General features: G+C 37.2%; 1 protein-coding gene across 1 annotated transcript in view; it reads left to right on the top strand.

Moving 5' to 3' along the window:
* Positions 1–22,223, top strand: part of LOC145978140 (cubilin-like) — a 416,836-nt gene that overhangs the window by 194,418 nt on the left and 200,195 nt on the right. Inside the window, exons 30-33 of the mRNA XM_083110579.1 lie at positions 611–776; positions 7,931–8,115; positions 9,963–10,124; positions 17,714–17,828. Of these exons, the coding sequence (XP_082966705.1) occupies positions 611–776; positions 7,931–8,115; positions 9,963–10,124; positions 17,714–17,828 (628 nt within the window). The remainder of the gene's footprint in view (positions 1–610; positions 777–7,930; positions 8,116–9,962; positions 10,125–17,713; positions 17,829–22,223) is intronic.

Consider the following 22,223-nt stretch of genomic DNA (forward strand, 5'->3'; position numbering starts at 1 on the left):
TGCAACGTTGTTGTCTTGTAATCAAGTGATCCTGGGTTCGAAACCAGGTGTAGGCACATGACATAGTGGTTCGGATTCCACTTTAAACTGTAGGTCCAGTCCTGATTAGCCTTTCTGTGCATAAAGTGGACTAAAACAACAATTCAATCAATAGTCAACCATGCATCTTTGTCTACCATGCATGTGCTAGCACCGCCATGCATCTGATGTCTGTAAATCTCCACTCAGTTGAAACTTGCATCCTTTCTGCTTATTTTACAACAAACTGCTCAGAGATACATACATGAACCTCTTGTATATAAAGGTTTACTTTTCTGACATCTCAAATAGAACACCCTGTATATTAGTTAATTTTAAATTCTTCACATTCCATGTAGATTCTGTCACTCAGTTCTACTTCACTAACCGTGCTTTAATCTGTTTTAATTGAAGCTCTATTATGTCTTTTGATGTTGTCACCAGGTGGTGGTAAAATATTTGAATATCTGTGAATAGGATGCATGCCAATTTTTTTCTGCACTTGGTTTCAAGTTTTTGTTGATGCAATACATGTAGATGTTGCAGGGGTGGGGAGGTGTTATGATTCTTACTTTATCTCTTTGTGCTTTAGATTTATGGTGGTCCAGATGCGACATCTCCACTTCTGCAACAGTTTTGTTCCAACAATACAAAGACAGTTGTATCTTCATCAGGAAATCATATGTTTATTACGTTTCACAGTGATGTTGTTTATAATGGAAGAGGGTTTAGAGCCACATACAAGGAAGTCGAGTCTAGTAAGTAATCTGATTTACTTATATATACACACACAAGCAAATTACTAACTTTTAAACTGCACTGTAACGACATGTTCCTAAATTATCTATTACCACGGCCTCCCCTATGGCGCAGTGGTAGCGTCGTCGCCTTGTAATCAAGGGATCCCGGATTCGATACCCGGTGGAGGCACAAGTGGTTCGGATCCCACTTTAAACTGTAGGTCCAGTCCCGATTAGCCTTACTGTGCATAAAGTGGACTTAAAACACCAACTCAATCAATCAATCAATATCTATTACCACGTCTCTTTCCCATAATATGAACAAGTTCCTGCGTGGATTGTGGCAGGGCCTGCTGAAAGTAATAGAACCTTTACAACTAAGTTGCATCGAAAAGTTAGTAATTTGCTTCTGTGTACTGATAATACTACCGTGTCTTAATCCCCCAAACATAATTTAATTACATGGTTTAAAATTACAATAAACATAGAACAACTGGTTATCTGGTTAGAAATTACCTCTAGGTTCAAAAATACAAGTTAAATTTTAATCAAGATGCACCTAGTCACCCCTCAAGATCTAACAATAAATGTATTTATTTGATAGTAGATGGCACTCTGTTGCTCTGTTGACAGCTAAAATGCATTGTCACAGATTTAGTGGGGTTTATTAGCATCAAAATTCATCTGGATTCTTATATGCAAGACAAAGCACTGAATCTATACCACTCATATGTTTGCCTGGTGTGAAGTTGCTCGACCTGATCAGCTGCCATATTGAACTTTTTAATCCTTCTCTTTAATGTGCAGTATCGCTTGATCCAGTGAACCAATTCTACTATTTTGTTTTATTTTAAGAAGAGCTAAAAGAGCCAAGATTTCTGTAAACTATTAGTTGAACCACAGTTTTACATTTTTCAGGGGACCAAGCTGAAGAAACTTAAAATGCTGGAAAATGTGAAATAGAGGTAATTTTTGTAACAGTTTTCTGTGTTTAGACCCTCAAGATTGATTGTATGTTGTGTAAAGGTATACATATTTCATTTTTGACGAAAACCTGTAATGTAACATTTTAATTAATTTTTCATGTTTCTGAAAGGTATGAGGTCCATTTTCCTACTCTCTTTTGTCATGAAATGATGCGAAATGAACTGAAAAATGTGAAATGGACTCTTAATCACGAAATTTAGAGTTTATTTACCAATGCGACACTTTCTGAAGTTTGAATTATCCTGTGAGTTATGCAATTCACGTAAAATTGTTTAATTCTGCTGTAAGTATTTGAGAAGCTAAAATGGAACCCTTTATACAGGAATAAAATTAATACTCTGGTAACTACGTAAATTTGTTATTTGACAGCATATGTTTATTTTGTGTATTAAGTAGTTTTTAAAAATTTAGGATTCTATTCACAATTTTAAATCCAAAATGTCATTTTATATACTGCTTTTGATCCGATTCTTCACCTCTAAAATATACATTTTATTTTATTTACCACTTTTGAATCTGAAATTGACTCTGTTTTTGTACCGAAATTTTGCTTCTTTATTTACCAAAAATATGTGCCTCTAATGATATGGGAAAATGTAAAATCTCTGAACATAAAATTCGAGTTCCACTGCGGATTGAATAAAATACAGGGTGTCCACGCTAGAGGGATCGAGAAATAAGTGATAATTTCTAGTGAACAGAATGTATTGGTAACATAAACTTTTATTTTTACTTGATACAAAACTCACCGAGTTTCAGATGATGTTCAATGCAACTCGATATGTGCACCTTTGGTGGCTCTGCACACATCTAAACGGTATTCAACTTCCTGCCAAGTGTTCTCTAGCATCTAGTCACAAGCGCTACTGCATTTGTGATGTGGCCCCTCAGTTCCTGCAAATTTCTTGGTCTGTCTCCTTGATAAACAACGTCCTTAACATATCCCCAGAAACAGATTTCTCTTCTGCTAGCCATAATATGCACTGAACTTTCTGTTGCGGTGTCCACATGTTTTCCACTGCGCGATCGGAATGGCGCCTGGCTTCCTTTCGAGACAAAAGCTATTGACGCACATGCGCGACCGTGTAGCTGTCTGAAAACAGTGTTGCACAATCTCGGAGAGTTTCCCTTTCCTGTCATATGAAAAATACAGCAATATCCTTATCTGGTTTTAAATGGCAAGCATTTATTTCTCGATCCCTCTAGCGTGGACACGCTGTATAAAGCATTTAGACATTTATTGTTAGTTTTCTAAATGTAAAGAGTAAGATTAGAAATATTAATTTCATTTACCTAATATTGGGCCATTTTATTGCAAAACGTGTTTCATTATCTTTTTTAAATGTATTTTATAAGCTTTAATTTAAGGCATTTACATGGCATTTAGTTACAAATTAGTTGAAGCTGTTTAGTGAATGTTATGTGAGGTACATTTCTCTGCTGAAATATGGTTTATGCAATGAAAAATTAAATACTTGTTTTTAATATTTATAAGAAGTGGTTGATTCATGATGAATTATTTGAACTCTTTTTTTACCATTGTACTTGTTTTTTTGTATATGCACACTAATGTTTCAGAAATTCATTCTGTCTGAAGATTGAGACAGAAGTCTCTTAAACATTCATGTGTGTCAGTGTTTGGTAGTACATGACATGCATCTGGGGGGCCTGCACAGTAAATAAATTGTTATAAATAAACTATTTTTTTACAATAGATGGTTGATTTCTTCTGACATCTAAGAAGAAAACCTTTCAACTTATTTCGTGGAATTAATTGTTCTTTACTTGATATTTATCAGAGAAATTTTACTTTTTTTATTTGTATCCTGTTATTACATAACGTGGGTATGCAAAGCCCTTATTAATTTTAATCGTTATTTGAAAGAATATTCAGTGTTAAGACGCTAAAAAAAAACTCCAAAATTTACTCAACCCCCCCCCCTTTTTTTTTTTTACAAATTACAATTTCAAATCATTTTGGCCCCAAATACCTATAGCCCACCTAAATGCTTACTTACACCCCTTCAGATGGAAAATTCTGGATAAACTGAAGTGATGTTTGCAAATGATGTCTGGTGCATGACTATTTTTTATCCCATTAAAGGAAATAGAAGTAGTCATGCATCAGAGGTAGGGATGTGACGAAGCTGAAAATTTACCAATGCCAATGTACTCACTGATAATTTTCGGAACCGATGCCGATATTTAACCGATCTGATACATAAGATTATTCAACAGAAATTGGATGTTATTTTCAGCATGACAAAAATACATTTGCTATTACATTTCTATTGCATATCATATGCATATATGATCAACTCTCGATACAACGACCTTTCACAGTTCCCGGGAGAAGGATCATTATTTTTCAGCTTTAATTGAGCTCAAACGGTCACAAAGAATCCTAGGAGACGGTAACACCATTTATCCTGTGTAGTTATACAACTTGTTATGCTCAGGATGCGTGTTGTGAGAAGGAAAATAGAACACGGAAACGTTTTAACATAAAAGGATTTTAAATAATGTTATTTCTTTTAATTCTGCACAGTCGTTGCTCTTCCCTGAAATTCTTACAATTCTAGTTTATGAGAACCCTGTTTACATGGAGACCTACAAAAAGGAAAACAATCTCTCGTTTATTGTAAGCCAAATTCGAAGAATCTTGACACCAGTCACACTGGCGTCAGCAAAAGTCTGGAGATAATCGGGCAGAATGAATGTTGGAATTTATTTAGGTCTACTAGAGCATTGTCTGTTACAGGGTTAACTGGTAAGATAAGATCTCTCAAGAGAGACAACACAACCTTTCTAGGTACCAGACAAAAAAAAAAAAAAATAAGCGGGACTGTAAATTTTGTTCTGGTTCGGCTGTGTAAAATACATCGTAAAAATGTCACAAAAGTCACGTTTTCTTTGCTTCAACCAACTTCATATTCATCCCCCTCCTCCATTAAAGGGAGCAGTCCAAACTCTTACTCGACTTGCATTATAATCCAACCTGAAAAAGGAAACACAGAACTTGCGATCTGTTTTCACCGATTGTGTATCCTAGGACACATTAAACAGTGTTGCACTCAATAATCATTCGGATTTAGAATTGGATTTCACTTTAGACTGTATATTTAGTTCCGATTAGCCCATCAGCATAAAATGAACTCAAAACAAGCTTTATGAAACCTGTGCATTTTCAGATATCAAAATGGGAGATCATTATTTACTCTCACATTAATTGACGATTTAATATTGGATTTAGAAGTATTCTCGATGTCAAACATCCACTCTGCCAAACGTTTTCCTCTTGAGTAATGTTTTTTTTTTAATCAGTCTCAGCGTCCATTTCTACATTGAGCACTTTTTTTTTCACATGAATGGTTCTGAAGAAAAGCAGCGACATTGTGTGCATTTTTTTCCAAGAAGTGTTCAAGAAGTTTATTCTTGTGTGGGGTGCAAAATAAAATTTACAGTTTTGCTTATCAGAAGGTGCGGAAGATGAAGTTGTTTTAACTGTTGGTTTTCTTTCTGGAGATCGAATTTTGTTATCTTCAAATCAAAACCGTTTCGAGAGATTCAAAACAATGACTTTTCCTTTGCGCTGGATGAGTCATTGCTGTTATCAGCAAGCGACAGCTTTGCAGATGCTAGACAAAACACTGGCGCGAGCTGCAGCATTAAAACAAGGAGACCGGCTGGAAATTCGAGCATCAGGTGGTCAAAGAGAAAATCCTCTGCATTTTAAAGGCAACGCAACTGCCGAAGACGGAACTTTTATCAGCAGTGTGAAGAAGAAAGAAATGATCCTTGCTTTATGTTTTACCATGCAACCATAGGTGTACTAAAGGGGAAGGGGGGTTGATGGCGGTTATAACTCTCCCTTTGTCCCAGTATTCCTAAAAAAAAAAGATCGTCAAAGGTAGGAAAATATGACAAAATGAGAGCTGACTGCCAAGAAAAGTATACATAACCCCTCCCTTTCGAAAATACTGGGCATGCCACTGCATGCAATATACAATAATACGGGCAATATTTCCTATGCAGACAACAGAAAAAAAAAAAGGACCTGAATTTTGCATTTATCACATTGCGGTACACAACAGTGGCGGAGAATGAGCTGGGAAAGGAAGGGGTCACTTTTTTTCTTACTTGTCCTATGGTTTTTGTTCATTTTCAAGAATGTATCCAGAACTGGTTGCTCCATTTTAGACGTCAAAGGAAAGGAGGAGGAGTCCACTTCCACCCTCACCTGTAATCAGCCCATGTGCACACACGAGCAAGGAAATCGTGACTGAAAGAATCAGCATCACTCCTCCTTTCCCCCTCCTACACGTTTGCTGACAGTAAAAGAGGGAGAAGTCACTCAGCTAACGGAACACTTTTTTGGCATCGGCACAGTTAGGAAAACGTAGAAGTGGGAAATGGGAGTTATGATGCACCTAAGATCGAAGTAAACTTTTGCGGAAACCTGAATGACAACGTATTAAGCAGGTTGACGATCTTTAGTTGGCCTACGTGGCTTTCATTATCTCTACCAGTTTCACTTTTTTATGAAGTGTTACAGGGAACAAAGAACACGTTAGGAATGAAAGCGGTTATTGGAAGTTGTTGGCTATAAGGCCAAGAGTTACTCACTCATGGGAACATTTTGAACTCTAGGTCAGAGCTGGATAGATGGGAGAGACTTCCAGACGACATGTGTCTGGAACATTCCTGCGATCTTATCTCGCATTTCTCAATTTGACACTGGTGAATATTTCCAAGGTGGTGCATTTATCGATGACAGAGCTTGAGCTGCCATACACATTAATAAACACTGCAAGTCCAGCAGTCATTTTGGGCTCCTTCTCATCCTCTCGCGAGTTGTCAGCAGCTCTTAGGACAAGAAAACAAGTCAAGGTCGATTTAAAATAACATCCGATCACATTCGATCTTCTCTTCTCCCGTATCCTAGAGAAAGCGAAATCACAATGGCAAGATAAACCTAGCACATTGGATAGGGGCCATCGGGTACGGGATAACATTGGCACGCTTGGGGAAGGGGAGGGCAGAGGTCAAGTGCTATTGGATATCATTCAAGCATGGTGTGGTGGTGTCTTTAGATCAGATCCACTTGCGAGCGGTAGTTAGCTCGTGAAGGGAATGAGTGCAACAAATGTATTTTTTGGCCAATTTCCTTCAATTTTTCAACTTTTCTTCAAATTTTTCATCGTTCTCGAGAAAAGGGTCGTTACTTCGAGAGGGTCATTATATCCGGGGTCATAGAATCGAGAGCCGACTGTACATATATATTCTCAAGAGATGTACATTTGCATCCAAAAAATAAAAGTGGTTATGTGAACCTTTAAGAAGAACATAGATTCTCAAGAGATTTAACATTAGTACCCAAGCAGTTCTTTGAAATGCAAAATGAATTCCTGTTCTTAATGTTGTAAATTTAATGCTGGCGGATTAAACTTCAGAAACACGAGTTTTTGAAGCACTTCTGGAAGTAACCTACTTCTTTTCTTATTGCAAATCTGTCCAGAAACACTGAATACTGATGCAGCAGGTATGCCCAAGTATTTTCTCAGCACTTGCTTCAGGTTTGGATACTCACTTTTGAATGTCCAATACAACAACGGATCCTGGTCACGTGGAATAGTTGGTTCAGCAATGTACTGTTTTATTTCTGATTTTGAGGTAGGTTGATTCTCTGAATGAGAGTTTGCAATAATTTTATTACAAAAACTCTACAAATGATGAAGAACCCTAAACTAATTTTCAATAAATCTTACAAAATTAAAATATAAAACTTATTAGAAGGTAAACTCTAGTCTTATCTGTACCGGTTTAAGTATCGGATTTTTGCCAATCCCAATATGTCAATTTCTGCCGATTTTCATATATCTGTAATCGGCTTCGGCACATCTCTAATCAGAGGGTTAACTAGGCTTAGCAGACCTTATTGTAAGGTAAGGTTAGTGTAAGAAGTTTGTTGTCACATCACTTTGCAATACTGTAACCATACATGTTTTCTCAAATTTTTTGCGAAGATACTTGTGAAAATTATCCGCACTTTCTACATAATTTTCTTTAGGTTGGTCACACTGACTGGTATATGTTATTATTTGTTGAAATAATATGAAGTAAAATTTTAGGTAGTGGTAAGTTCCAACTCTTGCTTTCAATAATTAACTATTTCCACTTTTCAGATTGTGGAGGAAAGTTTACTGGACATAGTGGAAGCATTGCTTCAAGAAACTATCCCCATCAAAATTATGGAATAAATGATGACTGTGAATGGCTAATTGAAGTTAACCCAACACAAGTTGTGAATTTAACATTTATTGATTTTGATCTTGGATCCAGTACCAACTGTTCTGCATATTATGTTAATGTAAGTATTGAAACCTACCACTTCATATGCTTAGTAATAATCGTTACAAAAGTGCAATAAGGGTCAGTATTTAACCTTTAGCGGACAGAACCTCGTGCGAGTGTATTCCCATTGAAGCCAGCACCTTTTCAAGCACATGTTTTTTCAAACTTGTCAAAAATTTAAAAGAAAACAACCTCTATAAGTAATTGTCGTACAGAGATGAAATCGGTTGTTTTCTTTCTTAAAGACAGGGTTTTTATCAGAGGTGAAATTTGTACATTATATAACATTTTCAAAAGCCGTAATTTTCTGGAATTTTCGAAAAGTGGACCTTTGTCATTGATCCTCAATTGTCGCTCATTGTTAAGTGTTCTCACTGTTACATGTAAAAGTGATATATCAGAAATAAGTGGCGATTGAAGAGTTATAGCTTATTTTATAAAATCTATCCCATAATACAACAGAGGGAACCAAAGGATTCTTCAAAGTCTGCTTGTAAATATTAACAATGGATATATTGAAGAGGTTTTCTCGGGCAATCAGCCAGGTGATTTCCGGATAGGCTTCCAATCTTTCGAGAGCTAACGTCACTCTCATCTCCAGGGATTGAAGTGCAGAGATAAATTAGGGCATGGTTATATGTATTTGATGTGGGAGGGGTACGGTGTAGTTGGCAGGCCAATTAGGTGCCGTATTCTAACTATTCTCTGCACTTCAATCCTTGAAGATGAGAGTGACGTTAGCTCTCGAATGCTTGGAAGCCTATCCAGAAATCACCTGGCTGATTGCCCGAGAAAATCTCTTCAATATTTGCTGCCAGGAAAGCTTCAAGAATTATTTCAATGGATATATTGTTTTGTAATTCAAGTATGTCATACCTTCATATGTATACTAATGAACAAAAAAGACAGAATTGAAATATCATGTGTAGTTTTCAAGAAGTGGCAATTTAATTGCTAATTATGTGGTGTCGATCTGTCCTTAACAGGTGTACCGACTGTAGGATATGCGAGGGTTATTTTTTTAAGTAAGGTCCGTTTTGCAATAAAAATGAAGTAAATGTTTTTCAAAAAACCATTTATTTTCTGAATTTACATACACTTCTCTATTTTGCTACATAATTTCCTTGCCGGTTTAATCATTTACCGTAACGAACTGCAAGTTTTTGGATACCCTCCTCGTAGAACTCTGCCGCCTGTGACGATAGCCAGTTACTCAAGGTCGTTTTCACTTCTTCATCAGTGTCTAAATGCATGCCGCCCAGGAAGGTTTTCAGATGGTGGAAGAGGTGGTAGTTGCTAGGTGCAAGGTCTGTTTGTGAATACCATTTAAAATTGCACGTGAGTGTGGGAATGAGTGCATGCGCAGGCTCCCGGCATTCTTTGAGCAGCATCATGGCAACTGTGTTTTGGAACAGGCAGGGTGTTTTGTTAGTGGACTTTTTGCTGCAAGGAACAACAATTAACTCAGCTTCCATTAGTACCTGGCTATTATCACAGGCGGCAGAGTTCTATGAGGAGGGTATCCAAAAAGTCGTAGTTCGTTATGATAAATGTTTAAACCAGCAAGGAAATTATGTAGAAAAATAAAGAAGTGTATGTAAATCCACAAAATAAATGGTTTCTTGAAAAGCATTTACTTACTTCATTTTTTTTTTGTTTTTTTTTTGCAAAATGGACCTTACTTAAAAAATAACCCTTGTATATATCAATGCACTAAATGTTAAGGTGGGATCTGAACCACTATGTGCCTCCACCAGGTATCAAACACAGGACTCCTTGATTACAAGGTGATGACATTACCACTATGCCATTGGGGAGGCCTGTTCTTATGATTAATTAGTAAAATGTGTTATTTCATTTTAGGTTTATGATGGTGATAATGAAGATGCAGAATTGCTGTTGAACCATTGCGGGAGCCAACTTCTATCTCAAACTGTTTACAAATCTACTGGCAATCGAATGCTTATTCGTATGAAAGCTGATGGGACAAATTCTGCTAAGGGATTTATGGCTAATTATTCAGCGGTAAGTTCTTTGAACATATTGTGTTGTATTTTGTGTGCATTTGCATGTGTAATTATAACACCATTAAGCCTTGTTTCCATGATATGAAAAACTCAATATGCTGACCAAGGCAGAGATTTATTACATTCTAAAACATAAACTAAATGTATCGTTTCAACCTTCTAGCAAGGTCTTCTTCAGACTCTGTACCAAGTACAAATGTAACAAGGTACAAAACAGGACGATATATATACACAAACATTACTCTCCTCCAGACTATTAGAAAGTTGTTCTGGAACATTCTAGCAGGTGGCTTTCCCTTGTCAACTGTACTTTCACCTGAAAGGCGATTTACCTAAACATTTTCTTTCATCTGGAATGTGGTTGGACTCTCTATCTCACACTCTTTTCCTTCATTCTTCTTCCTTCTTCTCTCCTCTTTCTCTCTTGTCCTTTCCACTCTTTTTAACACCTTCTTCCATTCTTTGTTTATCTTCAGTTCCCCATTCCAGTTCATTGTGTCTCCTTCACCTTTCTTCTCTATTTCCTTGGCCTCCTTCCATTTTCTCACTAGTATTCTCTTCTCCCTTCCTATCTGCTTAGCCTCATCCCACTCTATGTCATGTCCTGTTTCTCTCATGTGTTTAAATATCACATTTCTCTCTCTCTTAAATCGTACATCATCTCTATGTTGTTTCAACCTGTCTTTCATGTTGTTTCAACCTGTCTTTCAGCCTCTCTTTTGTTTCTCCTAAGTACACACACTGACATTCTTTACATTTCACTTCATAGATAATCCCTTCCTCTTCCTCTTCTCTGTTTTCCTTTTCCTTGTTTGAATTCTTCGCTATTCTTAAGATACTTCTCCCTCCCTTCCTGTAAGTTTTAATGCCCGCTTTCCTAAGCACTTTGCATATCTTTTCTGTGGTCTTCCCCATACTCCTTATTCCAAACCTCCTCTCTTTTTCTTTCCCTACCTCTTTTTCTTTCTCTTCCTCTTTTTCTTTCTCTTCCAATTCTCCCCTGCTACTTTTCTTCCTTCTTCTGTTTATGTACAGTCTATCCCCCTTCCCGTAGCCATTCTTTTCCAGCTGTTTATATAGGCTATTTATTTTGCCTTCTTTTTCACATTTTTTTGGCCCGACCCTGTGGCCGAGTGGTTAGCACATCGTGCTGCGACGCCAAGGGTCCTGGGTTCGAATCCCGGTCGGGCTTGGTTGATTGTGAATGCCCATTCATCAATTTCATCATTTCATCACTCATCCCCATCTTCGCAAATTAGCCAAGAGGCACAAAACGTGAAGTAAAATAAACTAAATCAATCAATCAATCAATTTTTCACATTTTTTCGTGCATATTTTCTTGATTCTGTCCTCCATATTCATTATAAAATGTATTTTTGTCACCTCACTTACATCACTTCTTTTGTGGCAGAATACCCCTGATACACACTTCTTCTGATGCCAAGCGGTTTCAATTTCTTGTCCTCTCTTCATAAACAAAGAATTGAAGAAGGTGTTAGAAAGAGTGGAAAGATCAAGAGAGAAAGAGGAGAGAAGAAGGAAGAAGAATGAAGGAAAAGAGCGTGAGATAAAGAGTCCAACCACATTCCAGATGAATGAAAATGTTTAGGTAAATCGCCTTTCAGGTGAAAGTACAATTGACAAGGGAAAGCCACCTGCTAGAATGTTCCAGAACAACTTTCTAATAGTCTGGAGGGGAGTAATTCTTGTGTGTATATAAATCGTCCTGTTTTGTACCTTGTTACATTTGTACTTGGTGCATAGTCTGAAGAAGACCTTGCTAGAAGGTTGAAACGTTACATTTAGTTTATGTTTTATAATAAAATAAATCTCTGCTTTGGTCAGCTTATTGAGTTTTTCATTTGCCAGATGCAGGAAACAGCAAAGGATGATGATGATGATGTTGATGGTGTATTTGCAATGAATTATTTTGAAAAGATAAGACTGTCGTATTTTCAGAGCATGAAATTATGACTTGATTTAGAGAGGAGCTCACTGACTAGAATTTAGTCACAAATCTTTGTGCAGAGTAGGAGAGTATTGGACTGATCTAAGGTGATATTTGTAGGGGATGCAGGTTGATAGGAATTATTCCTTCTGACCTCAAGTTTTAGCTCTTTTGGGATGGTATATAATATAGGGTAATTCAACATGAATGGTCCAACTTTACACAGTTATTATGGCCTTACCATTTATGATAGATATGAGACAAGGCATCAATATAAAGAAGACATCTGGAAGTTTTAGTCACATTGTAAATAATCAACATGGGAACCATGTGTAATGCAGAAAAGGTCCAAACGATAATCAAATACTTGCTTGTCAACAGTTGAAGGCACTAACATTTTGCAGCTGTAACTTTGGCAAATCTTTCGGAGGTTTGAAACATATGCATTACTACCGAAAAGCATGCGGACATGTCTTTGCACCATTGTGATTGAATCAGTTCTCGATATCTCCAACACACAATATGCCTTCTACTGGTCATTAGCCATTTTGTGACACTGGCGACCCTGGTGGAGCATCGGGTAAGCAGACTAAGCTAGCTAAGTGGGAATAAAACTTCCAGATTTCTTGATGCCTTGTCTGATTTTCTATCATAAATAGTAACGTCATAATAACTGTGTAAAGTTGCACCATTCATTTTGAATTACCCTGTATATCTGTAATTCAAGGGAATTTATTATAATTTCCACCATGCAACATTCTCCCCACTGTGAGAACAGAGAAGTCACAAAAGTTTCACCCCTAAATTCTAGCTTTGTACAGTCGTAGACATAAAGACACGAATAGTTACCTCAGGGCTTGCTGGGTTGAAACAGTGAATGCAGCAACTGAAGCTCGATTTAACATGTTTGTTACAAAGGCAAACAAGTAACCAATTACAGGTAACAGTGGGTGGTATTTAGATATAAATTCTTTACAGTGCTAAAAGAACTACTTTTACAGTATAAGTACAGAACTTTTACAAAATATTCAAATATTCGACTTTTACAATGTACAGAACATTTTACAGTGAACATTACCAGGGTCAGCTCTTCCTATCATACATTTGTTAAATCTATAGTATTACTTATCTTTACCAGTTATTCCAAAACTTTATTAAATGAAATGCCCTCTTGTAAAAGCAATGCTCTGCAATTATTTAAAATGAGAGAGACTTACTCCCGAGTTAAATAATAATATTATTAAAATAATATAACTATCTTAATACATGTCAAGGGACTCGAACTAAGATGCCCCAAAACAATGAACATCTGTATTAACAAAAGAAAGGAAGGGAAAAATGTGAAAGAAAATAAGAGAGCGTGATTGCCCGTTGGAGCACCCATGTTACCAGGAACGGATTGGGAATTAGTTATAGATTCACCTGTTGGTGCACCCATGTTACCAGGAACGGACAAGGAATTAGTTATAGGTTCACCCGTGTTACCAGGAACGGACAGGGAATTAGAAAGAAAAGGAGAGGAGAAGGTCCGTTAGAGCACCTGTTATTGGGAACGGACGGGAAGATTTGGCTGGGGAGATTCGCCCTAGTTGCATCTGGGAACCGGACATTAAGGTGGACACATCCATTTTCAGGCCCTGGTTGGGGGAGAGTCATCCAGGATTTGAACCCGGGAATCAGCACCTTAAGGAGATCCTTTTTAGGAGCCTGGTTGGAAAAGTTAGTCTAGGTATGCACCCCAGGAACCAGGTACTTTGCAGTTGGCATCCACCAGTGATCTGAGCTCCATGACCCTGACACACTTCAGGTCCAGGTGCCAAAGTCTCGTTAGTCTGCAGAATGCAGTCCAGGGCAGGGGTGCTCATAGGCGGGTTTGAGGATGCAGGTTACGTCCACCCAAATTTTTTTTTGGGGGGGAGGGGATTTTGTAATTTTATTTTTTGCGATTGAAATTTGGCTGAATAAAAATTTCAGCATTGGATAGAATTTGAACTTGGTTAACATGTAATAATCACTTGGTATACTGCTAAGGGATGGGTAATAAGTATTATGTGGGGGGAGAGGACAGTGTCCAGTTCTTATTAAGTTTCAAAATGTCAGGTAAATTGTTGTGGGGAGACTTAGCATTATTTTGGGGGTCGCACTATAAAACTCTTGACTATCAACGTAAAGTCTCAGATTATCATGAGATTCTATTAGGGGGGAAGATTGAGCATTAAATTGGGGAGGAACTCTTGAAAGGGGGATACCCAGATATTGGTATTGGATATGTTAGGACGTAGATTGGCACAGAATTTCCATAGTAAGGGGGGATCGAACTTTGAAGGTGGGGGGGGGCAATATTTAGCACTTTGATATAAAATTAGCATGATGATAATTCTTTAGGCTGTCATTTTTCTGTACCAACTACAGAACCATCATGCATCCTTGGTATGGCAATAATGAAATTGGTAAGGCTGTAATTCTGTAATATGCACTCACTATGGTACTGTATTCAGTATTTTTATGCTTGTGATTAGAACTGAAAAGTAAACACGAGAACGTCAATGCTATCTGTCTCCATCTGCTTCAAACTCCCAACATTTAATGCTACTTTTTAGTGTAAACTACCACTACAGCTACAAAAGTTGAAGCTATTTTTTTTAAAAAGAGTGTGACTTTCCATTCAAACATCCAGTGTAAGCTTGGCTCGAAAGTTGGATGAGCTAAGAATTTCGAAAAAATGACCTATGATAATAAGGAATATCTGTAAACTATTTGGGAAGGTACTTCCCAATTGATTCTTGGCACAATCTTTACTCATTCTGTACATAGCCACAGTGCAGATTTACACATTTTCTTCCGTTGATGAATGAGGGCATCCCTGATGGCATAATAGTAATATCATCACCTTGTAATGGAGAGGTTCCAGGTTTAATATCCAGTGCAGGCACATTGCACAGTGGTTTGGATGGATCCCATTTTAAACTGGCTGACCCCTGTGGCAGAGTGGTTAGCACATTGTGCTACGATGCCAAGGGTCCCAGGTTTGAATCCGGGCCTGGGCATGGATGTTTGTGAGTGTCAAATCATCAATTTCATCATGTCATCACTCATTCCCATCTTCGCAAATTAGTCAAAAGTGGCACAAAAGGCGAAGTAAAATAATACAAAGCAATCAATCAATCAAACCCATTTTAAACTATAGGTCCAGTCCTGATTAACCTAGTGCATAAAGTGGGCTTAAAACAACAATTCAAACAAAACGACCAATCAATGAATAAGGTGAGAGGTACAGTTTTTGTAGAAGTTTGGGTTTTTTCTCTTTGAACCATGATTCTTGCAGAAAATGGGTGTCTTTTCAGGTAGGTGGGTCACCTGAAAATATGACATGACTGAAGGAAACTAGAAGTAGTCTGGTTGTGCAAGACCAGATGAGTAGGTAGGCTCAGACAGTGTTTCATAGTCACAAGTGATCACTTACCTTTTTGCAGTGTCATACATTTAAATTGGGGAACTGTCTTGAAGCAGTCTCAACCTACACTAACATGTTATGTGGGCATGTAAGGGGTGACCTGAGAAGCCACCAAAAGTCAAGCTCACTTCCACATAGTACATCCTAGTAAATGTAGTCCTGCAGGCCAATGAGTTCCAAAAGTCAACCTCACTTCCACATAGTACTTCCTGATAAATGTAGTCCCTCAGGCCAATGAGTTCCAAGAGTCAACCTCACTTCCACATAATACATCCTGGTGTAGTCCTGCAGGCCAATGAGTTCCAAGAGTCAACCTCACTTCCACATAATACATCCTGGTAAATGTAGTCCTGCAGGCCAATGAGTTTCTGACAACTGGACCCACAGCTAGTATAATTCTGTGTGGTGTGTGTTTTCCTGCGTTTGTTCTTCTGTGTGCTGATTGCCCCTTTACAGCTTCAGCTTTTAACTAAGGCATGGGGATTTTTCTTCAGAGACAGTGTAGTTTAAGCTCTTGTTAAGAATTCTATGATTGTATTAGTTTTAAATATTGACTGAGGAAGTTTTTAACAGAAATCATTTAGGCTGTGTCTGAAAGATGCAAAGAGCAGTCTTTGAAGTATTCTTGATGGAAGTGACGTCACTAAATGCAGTTCAAAAGTGCCACTTAAATGAGCAATCGAGACCACAGCATGGAGCACTTTTGTTGCAGGCTTGATCATGTGACTCCTGCACTCCTTCCTTTGTTTGATCACGGAGGTAGAAAGCCAGCAAGTTGTTGGTTGAAGTTTGTCTGATGTGTGGAAATGTATGTATAAGAACATTTGAAAGTGATATATGATTTCTGTGGTGAAAGGCAAGTATTTAAAATGTGGGAAGAACATCGTGTCCTCAGTTTTATCTATTGATCGTATTTGGCGCTGCAGTCAAAGTGCAATTTGAAAGACTTTCACTTCCAGTCCATGACTTGAAAACCAAACCATGAGACCATTCTCGGAGGATGTTTGCTTCAGGTACGGTCTTGCACCTTTCGGACACAACCTTATTCTCTTGTTAAGGCCCTGTCCTCAGTTTTTTCTTAGTTAACGGGGTCTTCCTCGTATTGTGTGATGAGCAAAAGTAGCCTATGTGCTGGTGTGACCACAATATAAAAATCAATCAATCAACTTACATGTTATGATTTTCTTCAATAATTTTTGGAGTATGCTGACATAATGGGACTTGTAATTATTCTACTCTTTGATAATCAGTTATTATGCCTATTTGAATCCAATACTGTCAGCAGGACCTTTTTTTGCTGATGCTTGGACTCCTGTCTTCCTAGGGGCTGGAGAGAACCACCATGTCACTATCCTTTTACTACCTTTTACTTTTGAATATCAGAAGACACAATTTGTTTTCTAAGGAAATATCTCTTACAGTCATCTATTATAATTATAACAACATAACCTGTGGTGTAACAGTCTGTGAGGGCGAGGCCCTACCTACCGACTGCTGGCTGATGTGTGGTCAGCAAGACGAACCCTCAGTCATTGTTGTAGGTTTCTGTGACTGGGTTACTTTATTCATTTGTAGCTCCCCAATTTCCTCATGCTGGTGGGTGGCCACCAGTCTCATACACAGGCCAAAATCTCAGGAGATGGGCCAAAGCATGAAGCCTTAGACTGCACGGCCACAGGGCAGGACCCACAATCATCATGTGACATACTTTAATTAAGAAGTTGAATGAACCATTAAAATTCCTCATGAAGCATTTGGCATTTTATATTGGATCTGTAGAATATTAACTGTTGGTAAATTTTATATTGACACTTTATCAGTATTGACAAAAATTTCATGTTGGTCCATCTCTAGCTTTGACACAATTGAGTATTTTATGGGCTAAATTCAGTCGTAGGAAAGACTTGATTTTGTGTTTTAAGTCCACTTTGTGTAGAGTAAGGCTAATCAGGACTAGACGTACAGTTTAATGTGGGATCCGAACCACTATGTGCCTTCACAGGGTGTCGAACCCGGGACCCCTTGGTTAGAAGGCTCTTACGAAAGACAGAGTAACTAAGTTACGGTAACTTTTCAAATGTAATTCTATTACAGTAACAGTGACGTAATTTAAAATGTAACTAATGTCTAAATCTACATCTTCCATTTTCATACCCAATATATTTATGTATTATTTTCTTTTTAGTCGTGTGGTGCAAGAATTGTTACTGAAGATACAGGCGTCATTTCAGATACATATGATTTAAACCTAAATGGTCAGAATGAAAACTGTTCTTGGATTATCATGGGTAAAAGTCCTGGTAAGTTTACAATAGATATGTCTAATTGTTGAGCATTAATGCATAAATTCATAATAACAAAGACACTACTACTTCTTGTGCCAGGTATATAATTTTGCGTAATCTAAGAGCAAAATAAGAAATTTCATGAATCATTATTCTAATTAACTTATTTTCTGCTTCATCCATAATTAAAACCGTTTTTGGACAGATATCAACAGAATACAAATACAATTATGGAGGTTTATGTTTAATAATAATTTTGATTTTGTTTAAACTTTTCAGGATCAGTTCTCTAAGATCTTTAATAGCATAAGCAATTCTTATGGCAATGTTACTATTCTACCACCATAAATTGCAGATACAGATATTGTTGACTGCCTAAAGAACTAAAGGCCATTCTGGTATCTTGTTATCTTGTTTATCCAAGAAGTAAGTTCCACCGGGCTGTTAAGAGAAAAAAATATACAGGGTGATTCAGAAGTAATGGTGTAAAATGAAGTCTTAGATATTACGATAGGAAATGACACACGGCAACCATATTGATATGAGATCAAAATACAATTATCCAAGTTTCTTACCTCATTACAAGTGCTCGATATAGGCGCCATTGTTGACACGGCAGACATAAAGACAGTACTCAAGTTCTTCTGCCCAGACACGTCCCAGTATATACTCAGAAATTGACTCCACTACTACAGAAATGCGCTGCTTGAGTTCGTCAAGGTTTTGTGGCATAGGATTGATTGATTGAGTTTGTGGTATAAGTTCACTTTATGCACAGTAAGGCTAATCGCGACAGGAACTACAGTTTAAGTGGGATCCGAACCACTATGTGCCTCTACCGGGAATCGAACCCGGGACCCCTTGATTTCAAACTGACAATGATACCACTGTGCCATAGGGGAGACCCTGTGTCACTTATATACCCCCACCCCTCCAAAAAATAAACCATTGCACTTTCACAATATACTCTGTACAAGCAAATTCCAACATACAAAATGCTTTCTCTTGTTTCGATGTCGCCATCTTGAGAGACTGCACCACTAGCAATCCTAGCGATGTTTAGCTACACTACCTCACACAAAAATGTATGACCTTGGCCGTTTACCATTTTTAGTATTCTCGCTAGTGATCTTTCTTCTTGCACCATCAATTCTGAATCAATGTGTATTTACAAACAATTTATATTGCCACTTCATGGACACACTGTAAGTTACTTTTCAACATAGTCCCCACCACTGTGGAGGCACTTGCCATAGCAGGGCACCAGTTTTTGTATCTCCTCATAGAATGATGCCACGAACACACTGCCCTGTCCTTTCATTGTGTTCTGTAAGCATCTTTGCACCTCGCATGCACACAGTTTCTGAAACTGAAGTGTATTAAACACATTTTTGTGAAGAAGCTACTGATTTTTTTTTTTTTTAATACAGGGAAAGTGACATCATAATGTCTTCTTTTCAACTGCATGTACCATATCTTCATGTATAACAGATGGTCAGTCGGTGGTTCCATGGATCATCATGAACATTTCCTCATCCTTCATTGAAGAGTTGCAGCAATCCCCATAGTATTGAATCATTCATGTTATGTTCTCCATTAGGGTTGTGAGGAAGCTGAAAATTTACCGATGCCGATGTACTCACTGATAATTTTTGGAACCAATACCAATATTTAACCGATTTCGATACATAAGATTATTCAACAGAAATTGGATGTTATTTTCAGCATGACAAAAATAAATTTGCTATGTACATTTCTATTGCATATCATATGTATATACATATATATTCTCATGAGATACAAATGTACATTTGCATCTACAAAAAGAACCTTTAAGAAGAACATAGATTCCCAAGAGATTTAACATTATTACACAAGCAGTTCTTTGAAATGCAAAATGAATTCCTGTTCTTAATGTAAATTTAATGCTGGCAGATTCAACTTCAGAAACATGAGTTTTTGAAGCACTTCTGAAAGTAACCTACTACTTCTCTTATCACAAATCTGTCCAGCAATACTGAATACTGATGCAGCAGGTATGCCCAAGTATTTTCTCAGCACTTGCTTCAGGTTTGGATACTCATTTTTTAATTTCCAATACAACAGCAGATCCTGGTCACGTGGAATAGTTAGTTCAGCAATGTACTGTTTTATTTCTGATTTTGAGGTAGGTTGATCCTCTCAATAATTTTATTACAAAAACTCTGAAATGATGAAGAATCATAATCCAATTTTCAATAAATATTACAAAATTAAAATGTAAAACTTATTAGAAGGTAAAAACTGTTTATTATCTGTACCGGTTTAAATATCGGATTCTTACTGATGCCGATATGTCAATTTCTGCCAATTTTCATACATCTGTAATTGGTTTCGACACATCCCTATTCTCCATACACTTCACAAAGTTGATGATACATTTCATCTGGCTTCATGTTCCTCACATTTAAGAAATTAAGTGTAGACTGTATTTCGCATACAGGAGGCTTCTCGATTTTCTTAAACACAGGCGCAGCGTATCGCGTGATAACGTTCGCATGAGCACGTGAACACTCATCTATATGTTTTAAATTACGTACATATTAAATGCACACGCACACACGCACGAACGGAAGTAAAAAGGATGGCCCCTCACCAACCGGACCTATGCATTTTACAAGAGGTAAGTACTCCCAAACTTCAATCATAAGCATCCCAACCGAGTTATTGTGGGCGGGGCGAGTGCATTATGTATAATACCTAAATATCTTACATACACAAAATATTTTTTCTGGACTGGACGCGTCCTCCCCTCTGTCCCGCTAACGATGCATGTGCTTTCAATGCTGAATGAATGTCATTGGTTAATATATTTATTTACGACTTTGTTTACATGGCGAAGTTAAGGCATTAATGCCTTCTCTTCCACTTAACCATTAATTACAGGGATCATTTTTTTTCTTTGCAGTAAATTGTATACAATTAAAAAATTAAAAAAGATAAATGAAAATAAAATAATAAAAGAAAAATAAAGTAATGAAAGTAAAATAAAAATAAAAAATGAAAGCAATACAGTTTGAATACGAGCAGTCAAGCCCTGGATTAACCATTAATTACGTACATTGCTCATTATTTTTACTAACACAATGAAAAAATGTAGCTTAGAAGAAATTAAAAATAAAAGCAATACAGTTTCTACATGCACACACACACACAAACACACACACATTCACACACAAGTACCTACATAGAAAGCATATTTCGTGGGCTAAATGTATATATATGGTCGGTGTAATAGAAAGTAGATTGCGAAGTATGGATGTCTTGCATTGTACCTACCTGAGATTGCATGTTATACTAATTAGTTTTCACTAGCCATTACTAATTGTAAATTGCGTAATTAAAAGGGTGTTAATTGAATAAAAAATCTTGTATGACTTCAAATATAGCATGATTTTTGTGGGAAATAGTTGAAAATAAGTTGAACTGTTATTCTTACTTTTTCAATTGAATATGAAGTTACAAGGGAGAGGAGTAAATCTCCATTCAGTATAAAAATGTTATTGTGAACACCCATATGTGAACCGCACGTGACACCACTGCTTCAACATTATAAACATGTAGCATGATATGTAAATGCTGTTAGAATGGCGTCTGTGCCTTGCCAGAGGATCATAAAACTCAGCTCACATATTGTGACTGCAGTGCTTGAGCTGCAATATTTACAAATTGAACTTATTTGTTGATATCCTTCATATTTTAAGGCTTGCAACCCACTGTTTGCACATCTTCTAACCCATATTTATCGAACTCGCATATCTCTGAACATTGGCATTGATAGCTACTATATTTATAATCATAGACCAATCGTAATATCTAATATTTTTTGGCAAAAATCTCACAATTTATTGTGTAAGTGCTTATCCTTCAACAATGTTATGTGAACATCAACATGTCTCTTTGCCAAGAGATCTGTTAGCTAGTAGTGTATTCTGAAAATTGGACCTGAAAAATTCTTATTTATTGTATATATGTATTATACAGCGTGTTTCAAAAAGAATATACGTATTACAAAGTATTATTTTGTCCAAACTATCGATCGCTGCGCCCCGGCTCGGCTATTAGAGAAACGAATACATAGTCTAGTTTATATAATAGCCGCTAGATGTCAGTTGTGTTCTGTTTTGCTTGGTAACCGTCAGTTGTTTGAAATGGCTACTCCGCAGCAGAAATCATTTTGTGTTCTCGAGTTTGCGAAGTGCAATTCCGTGATTACAGTGCAAAGACGTTTCAGGTTGATGTACCAAATTGATCCTCCGAATGGGTGGAACATTCACAGATGGTATCGACAGTTTGTAGATACAGGATGTGTATGTAAAGGAAAGAGTCCTGGCCGCCCTCGTGTTCCTGAAAAAAATGTTGCACGAATTC

Source organism: Lepisma saccharinum, chromosome 24, assembly GCF_977018435.1.
Source record: "Lepisma saccharinum chromosome 24, izLepSacc3.1, whole genome shotgun sequence".
NCBI classification, from domain to species: domain Eukaryota; kingdom Metazoa; phylum Arthropoda; class Insecta; order Zygentoma; family Lepismatidae; genus Lepisma; species Lepisma saccharinum.